Source organism: Triticum dicoccoides, chromosome 2B (assembly GCF_002162155.2).
Source record: "Triticum dicoccoides isolate Atlit2015 ecotype Zavitan chromosome 2B, WEW_v2.0, whole genome shotgun sequence".
Taxonomy (NCBI): domain Eukaryota; kingdom Viridiplantae; phylum Streptophyta; class Magnoliopsida; order Poales; family Poaceae; genus Triticum; species Triticum dicoccoides.
This window is the reverse complement of record NC_041383.1, coordinates 226,336,910-226,345,264: the sequence shown is the minus strand read 5'-3', so window position 1 is coordinate 226,345,264 and position 8,355 is coordinate 226,336,910. Positions and strand designations below refer to the sequence as shown.

General features: G+C 42.6%; 1 protein-coding gene across 1 annotated transcript; it reads left to right on the top strand.

Moving 5' to 3' along the window:
- Positions 1-921: 921 nt before the first annotated feature.
- Positions 922-1,742, top strand: LOC119367594 (auxin-responsive protein SAUR36-like). The gene has a single exon (XM_037633072.1). It carries the CDS (start codon positions 1,008-1,010, stop codon positions 1,347-1,349), a length of 342 nt encoding a protein of 113 aa, XP_037488969.1. The 5' UTR covers positions 922-1,007; the 3' UTR covers positions 1,350-1,742.
- Positions 1,743-8,355: the final 6,613 nt, after the last annotated feature.

Sequence of the window (8,355 nt, the reverse complement as noted above, 5' to 3'; positions counted from 1 at the left end):
ATCTGGAGTTTTGATTGCATGCATGTGCTCCCTTGGCGCGACAAGTGTCCTAGGCATATTTGTGGTCCAAGATGACCCAGGTTTTGCTAGCGAAGCACACGGCCCTACTGTCCTCCGTTGCCTGTATGACCACATGATTATTATATGTTGATTTTATTTTCTGATTATCTGTAATACCAAATATGGATATACAGTATAACATGCGAGGGAGGCCAGGTTTTGGGCCCAAAAATATCCATGCACCGGACGTACGTACTCTGCAGGCTTTACTTGTACACCGATGAAGATTCTTTTTTTTTTTTTTGCGGGGGACACCGATGAATTCAATACAGTAAACTCCGCCACGTATGTACGTGCGCAATAACTCGTGACAGTTTGAATACACGTACGACAAATTATGTTTTCAACGTACCTGTTATGGTGCATTCAAAAACAAAACGTACCAGTTATTGTATATTAAGCAGCATTACATGTTAAAATTACAAAAGGTTTGATGATGTATCATCTAGTAACTAGCTTGACAATACACACCTAAACATCACTGGAAAAACTTGGTAAAACAGTACTATTATTTAGCCATATTAATAAGTGTGTGAAACTGCAAATATGATGTCAGATGGAGTGATACACAAACATTTGTTGTACATATTCTCACTTGCTTGATGAAACATTGCCATTTTACTATTTTTGTCATCATCAGGATGAATTTGACATATATACCTATCTTCCAAAAGTTCCAACATCACACGCCACACAAATACAGTCAATGATGAATTATGTTCTCATCTGCCTCCTCCTTTAATTTTCTCATTAACTTCTCCCATCCATCCCAATCCTCTCCATGCAAATGCCAGAGCCCCACTGCAGCCTGAATCGCCACAGCGCCACACTAAGCATCTATTTATACCCCACCTGAGCTCCCGCTACCTTCACATCTCACTGGCCACAAGCTAAATGCAGGAAACACAACACACAAACACAGACACACATCTATCTATCGATCGATCATGGTGAGGATAGTGGAGATCTCCAAGAAATGGCACGGCAGTGCTAGCAGCAAGGTCACCTCCCCTACGGCCGCCGCTGGTGCAGCGGCCACGGTGGCGTCGTGCCCGCGGGGCCATTTCGCGGCCTACACCCGGGACGGCAGCCGGTTCTTCGTTCCCATCGGCTGCCTCACCAGCGACACCTTCCGGGAGCTCCTCAACATGGCTGAGGAGGAGTTTGGCAAACCTGGTGACCGCCCCATCGTGCTGCCGTGCTCCGTGGCCTGCCTTGAGCAGATCCTCGCCGACTTCCGGGGCACCTCCAAGAAGCACAACGGTAGCGGCAGGGCCAAGATTTGGTAGTAGACACCCTGATTCCATTAATCAATTCCGCCGTTGATCATTGTTAATTAGTGAGACCGATCCATCGATGATCAATGGTCCCTTAATATTTGGGAGCGTAGTTCCATCATGTCTATTTTTTTTCCTTCCCTCCTGGTAATGGTTTGTAGTACATGCCAATGCTCTGTTTTCAGGAGGGTTGTTGCAAGTTGACATGACGTAAGCATCTAGCTAGCCAGCTATCCATTTTTTTTTCTTATTCTTCATTTAATTCTTCTCATTGTTTGTGTCGTTGAAAATATGTCCTGGAGGCAGTCCCACGATTACGTTATTCTTTAATGTATTCATGAGTTGTTTGCATTGTCGTTCAACTTGTCATTGATATGTATCAATAAGTATATGGTTTGTTTATGATATTGGATATTGTACGATAATTGTTCTAATGGTCCCTAATTGATAAGGTTATGTGGACACACATCCTTTGAATAGTACATGATTCGGTTGATAACTATATTTGACAAGTCATTGGCATAGAAATACTAACCCAGTAGTATATATGGACTTGAAGACGGGAATAATCGAGTTGGACAAACCCGACTTGAGACTTCGAATGTACATGTACTTAGGATGTGAATCAACTTACTTAGTGTATATCAAACACTACTTGGTAACCTAGTAGTTATAAATGTAGTTTTTCGTTATTTGCTCCAATATTCCAAAATAATTCTCCATAAATTTTCAGCTCATTTGGAAATGTTCAGAATAGGTAACTCTGACGTAGCTTTTCTGGGTTCAGAATTCCAGCTGCCGGTATTCTCCCTCTTTGTGTTGACCTTGCATATTATGAGAGAAGAGGCATTAGAATTACTCCACAAAGCATTATTATGCATAAAAACATAATAATTAACAGTAGGTAAACATGATGGAAAATGAACGTATCATTACCCCCCGAGTGCGGGATTTTTTATGGTGATCTTCAATACCATCGTGTTGCCTATCAAGCACAACCTCTCTTCCCAAGACTTTGTCGCCCTCCTTGCCTTTCCTGGATTCACCAATAACAACATTATTTTATTAGCAGATTCGGCTATGCTAGGCCGAATTAACATTTTTTTCCCTTCAAGTCCATGGTGTTTATAGGGAAGGGTTGTTTATCAACTTGCATCTTAGCAAAATTCAATCGTCTGTCATTAATGGCCGATTGTATCTGTCGTCGAAAAACATGGCAATCGTTAGTAGCATGAGAAAATAAATTATGGTACTTGCAATAAGCACGCCGTTTAAGCTCCTCAAACGGCGGTATGGTGTGTGATATTCTAATCATCTTATCTTGCAACAGGGCATCAAATATTCTATCACACTTAGATATATCAAAGTGAACTTCATCCCATCATCACGATCTTGCAAATGGGCTTAAGAGCATTGCATGTATAGGGTTTGGGCTTTGAGGACCAAACAAACTCAGTAGTATAGACATCAACCTCATCGTCCGAATTATCATCATTGTATTCAACCATATGCATTCTAGGACGATCCGTTGTAGACCTATGAATCTCGGGCAAGTAACATATCGTCGGACAAAGGGAATTGCATACGGGATAAACCGAATTCTTGACATCATGGTTCAACTGAGAAAAGACCTTCATGGAATATGTAGGAATCAATATGGGCATCCAGGTCCCGGTTATTGGTTATTGACTGGAGAGGTGTCTCGGTCACGACTACATGATTCCCGAACCCGCAGGGTCGCACGCTTAACGTTCGTTGATGCTAGAGTAGTATTTGGATATTTGATGATTGCTAACTAAATGTTGTTCGGAGTCCCGGATGAGATCCCGGATGTCACAAAGAGTCTCGGAATGGTTGAGAGGTAAAGATTTATTTTGGCTCCTGAAAATAAGTGCAGTTTTTTCGGTATTGTACTGTGAAGCTTATAGAAGGTACTGGAGAATTCCGGAGGGGTCCGGAAGTCCACAAGTGGGTCCACCACGACCCAAGGGCTAGCATGGGTTGAGGAGAGGCACCCTAGCCTTATTGGGCTAGGTGCACCAAGTCCTCAAAAGCCCATGTGGCTAGGGAAAGGAAAAAGTCCTAGTAGGAATAGGATTGGACTTGGAGTCCAAGTCCTCTCCCCCTTGGCTGCGCCCTAGGGCTTGGAGGGGCTGCTCCTCACGCCCCTCGTTTGGCAGGACCAAGATTTGGTAGTAGCCATCCTAATTCGATTAATCAATTCCGACATTGATCATTGTTAATTAGTGAGACCGACCCATCGATGATCAACGGTCCCTTAATATTTGGGAAGGTAGTTCCATCATGCCAATTTTTTTGCCTTCCCTCCTGGTAATGGTTTGTACTGTAGATGCCAATGCTCGTGTTTTTAGGAGAGTTGTTGTGGTTGCAAGTTGACATGATGTAAGCATCTAGCTAGCCAGGTATCCATCTTTTTTCTTATTCTTTATTTAATTCTTCTCCTTGTTTGTGCCTATTGTTAAAAATATGGTCTAGAGACAATCAGGCGATTATGTTATTTCCTTATGTATTCGTGAGATATTTGTATTATCGTTGAACATCGTAATTGATAATGTATCAATAAGTACGTGGCTTGTTTATGATACTGGATATTATATGACGATTGTTCTAATGGTTCTTAGTTGATAAGGATATGCAGACACACATACTTTGAATAGTATATGATTTGATTGATGACTATATTTCACAAATCATGAGCATAGAGATACTAACCCGATAGTATGAACTTGGAGATGGGATAATAGAGTCGGACTAACCTACTTTTAGACTCATCGAGATATTGACATATGTTAGTCCATGAGATAATGTATATGACATGTTCTAGACTCGAGGCCTTGAATGTACTCCGTACGTGAGTCAACTTACTTAAGGTCTATCAAACATTACTCTATGACTAAGTAATTATAAAGGTAGCTTTTCGGCTAGTCATGAAACCATGTCGTGAGACGTTGTTGGAGATGGGATTTGCCCAGCTAATTCGAAAATATATTCCACTAGTACAGGGCAAGCAAACATCGTAATAAGTGACATGTAGACGACATGCCACTAGTATCACGCTATTGATAACTTCTTACTAGTAGCGTATTGATGGCATGCCACTAGTAAACTTACTCCCCGGCAATGAGGCTTGCACCCATTCGTGGCACGTGAAGAGCACACTAATAATAACTATTATACTAGTAACGCACGCCGATTAACACACAATACTAATGCATCAGATATGTCTTCTTCTTGCCACTCCCACTTACACATGGGTCCCTTTTCAGTTAATCCCTCATTTCACATAACCCCTCATGTGTTAGATAATAACATTAGATGAAATGTTAATTAAACTAAACCATGGTTAGCCTTAATTAGTTCAATCCATTATGCTCTAATTTTGAAAACCACTGTCCAAATCACCAAATAAAACCTAATTAAAATAATCTCGCCCGCACGCCCGTGTAGTTCCTCGCCACAGCCAAACAAGGTTGTAAACCGTGCGCCTACTCGTCGTAGTCGGAGATGAAGACTACGTTGTTGGTGGAGCCGGAGCTATAGGCCTCTACATCATGGGATGCAAGGCAGCTTGCCGGTGTGCCTCGATCTATGCCTCCGCGCGAAATGGTAATGCAGCGCCGCCTCGCCCACCATGGCTAGAATGGAGACGACAAAGGCGTCGGGATGGCTACAGGGTGCTAACCAAAGAAGGAGCTGGGTATGAAGCCCTCGAGGAATCCACGAACAGTGGAATGGGGCGCATCTCGGTGAATTGAGCCACACTAGCTGCAAGCTTGTTGTTATATATAAGAATTAAAGATCGTTTATAACAATTTACGAATCATTTCATAATTTACCAAGCCAGTTCAATTCAATTCAAATACAAGTAATGCTTCCTTAAAGTCAAATTCAAATCCAATATAATTTATAAAATTTATTTTTGATTTAGGTTCAAATTAAAGTCAAATATAAATCCAAACTGATTTACTATGCGTAAATAGTTTTCAAACTTTATTTAAGTTTGAATTGAATTGAATTTGAGTTCATTTGATCGGGTTATTAATGATTTTTTCCTTTGGCGACGTGCAAGGGTTGGGAGTATTATAGGCGGTATCATGCATGACAATTACACTTTTTTGAAGATGTGGAACATAACTAAATAAGGAAAGAGAGGACATGGTATCATATTATAATACCATTTCATATTAAATGTTGTACTACTTTGTGTCATGCATGAAAATTAATAATGCAATCTAAGATACTAACTTATGATACTATGCATTACGAAAGTAGGATCATACAGTAGTATCATATGCACGATACTAGTATATGATACTCCCCATTACGGGAAGCCTAAGCTATACTCTCTCTCTCTCTCTCTCTCTCTCTCTCTCTCTCTCTTCTAATTAACTACTATGCCACATCACCAAAATACATATGAAACTACACTATGAAACTTGCATTGGGACAGCCCTAAGGGGTTCGGAGGGCACTGCTCCTCCTTCTCAGTGGACCATACCAGTGTCATGCGACTGCAAGAACGTGCCACTATAGTCCCTTACTACTAGTGTGCGACAACTTGAGGCCAAGACTAGGACGCCAACAAAGGTGAGTGTTTCTATATGAGAGTCGCGCTGATAACGACAGTGCATGACTATCTCGTTTATGGATATGTCGCAGGCTAGGTGTGCCACAGATATTGCAGATGCACGTGGTGCATGGATGATCCAATGTCTCAGTAGATAACGAAAGATGGAGGGTCTGGGAAACCCGTGTACACGGGGCATCGAAGATGGATCGAGAAGGACGATACCTGGAGAAATCATGGAGATCTATTCAATGGTGAGGTTGAGCATTAAGGACCTCCTCATAAGAGGAGCAGCGCGGAAATCGATGAGCTGTTGAAAAACTAGGAAGAGTGCCCCGCGCGGGGAAAGATGAAAAAGGCTTGAAGGTATAGAAAACGAGGTATGTTTTCTGAAGGTATGGAAAACAAGGTCTGCTTTTTGGGAAACAGGGTCTGTTTTCTGGGACTTGGAGTATTGGCTCAAACTCAACATGCCTCATTGCCTTGATCAAATGCATATCGTGAAAAATATCCTTGAGATCTTGCTTGCAACACTGATGAACATGCCGGATAAGACCAAGCATGGGCCGATGGCAAGAAGAGACTTAGAAGATTTGAAGATCAGGGCACATGTCCAAATGTCACCCTGTAAAGTCAAAGGAGACGGAGACGGAGCCTTGGGACAAGGCAAAAAAGTCAACAAGAAGGAAGAGAATTATTGCCCCCTTTCTTGCTTCACCTGAAGTTCGAAGTAGATCGTGAAGGAATTATGCCCTAGAGGCAATAATAAAGTTGTTATTTTTATTTCCTTACTCATGATAAAGGTTTATTATTCATGCTAGAATTGTATTGATCGGAAACTTAAATACATGTGTGAATACATAAATAAATATTGTGTCCCTAGTATGCCTCTACTAGACTAACTCATTGGTTTCCTAACCATAGACATGCGTTGTCATTTGATAACGAGATCACGTCATTAGGAGAATGATTTGATGGAAAAGACCCATCCGTTAGCTTAGCATATTGATCGTTCAACTTATTGCTATTGCTTTCTTCATGTCAAATACATATTCCTTTGACTATGAGATTATGCAACTCCCGGATACCGGAGGACTACCTTGTGTGCTATCAAATGTCACAACGTAACTAGGTGATCATAAATATGCTCTAGAGGTATCTCCGAAGGTGTTTTTTGAGTTGCCATAGATCGAGATTAGGATTTGTCACTCCGAGTATCGGAAAGGTATATCTGGGCCCTCTCGGTAATACACATCATAAGCTTGCAAGCAAATGACTAAGGAGTTAGTCGCGATGTGATGTATTACGAAACGAGTAAAGAGACTTGCCGGTAACGAGATTGAACTAGGTATAGAGATACCGACGATCGAATCTCGGGCAAGTAACATATCGATGGACAAAGGGAATTACATATGTTGTCATAACGGTTCGACCGATAAAGATCTTCATAGAATATGTAGGAGCCAACATGGGCATTCAGGTTCCGCTATTGGTTATTGACCGGAAAGGTGTCTCGGTCATGTCTACATAGTTCTCGAACACGTAGGGTCCGCACGCTTAACGTTCATTGACAATATAGTGTTATGTGAGTTATACGTTTTGGTGACCGAATGTTCTTCGGAGTCCCGGATGAGAACACGGACATGACGAGGAGTCTCGAAATGGTCGAGCGATAAAGATTGATATATAGGACGATGGTATTTGGACAAAGGAAGTGTTTCAGGATGTACCGGGAAGGAATTGGGTCACTAGAAGGGGTTCCAGGCACCCTGCCCCCCGCCCCCGGCAAGTTATGGGCCTTATGGGCCAAAGGAGGGATAGGCCAACCCACAAGGGGCTGGTGCACCTCCTCCCTTGTTTGGCCAGTCCTAGCCCCTCTCTCCTTTCCCTCTCATGGGAGAAAGGAAAGAGGGGCGCCGCCCACCCCTGCATTTCCGCGCACTCCGAAAAAGGAAAGAGGGCGCCGCCCTCCCCTGCATTTCCCCACACTCCAAATAAGGAAATGGGGGCACGGCTTGGGAGGGACCCCAAGTAGGATTACTCCTACTTGGGCGCCTCCTTTGGCTGCTCCTCCTGAGGGAGTCCTGGACTAATGGGTCCTTGGGTGTCCGGGCTATGTGATATGGGCCAAACTGATGGGCCATGAAGATACAAGATAGAAGAACCTTCCCCGTATCTGGATGGGACTGTCCTTTGCGTGGATGGCAAGCTTGGCGTTCGGATCCTGTACCTTCCTTTCTCTGTAAACCGACTCTGTATAACTCTAGATCCTCCCGGTGCCTATATAAACCGGAGGACTTAGTCCATACAAAGGAGGACAATCATACATGCAAGACATCTAGGGTTTAGCCATCACGATCTCGAGGTAGATCAACTCTTGTAAACCCCTATACAAATCATAGTCATTCAAGCAGGAAGTTATTACCTCCA

What these genes read in the sequence shown, in the direction of transcription:
- LOC119367594 (XM_037633072.1), top strand. Translation starts at nt 1,008, where the DNA reads ATGGTGAGGATAGTGGAGATCTCCAAGAAATGGCACGGCAGTGCTAGC.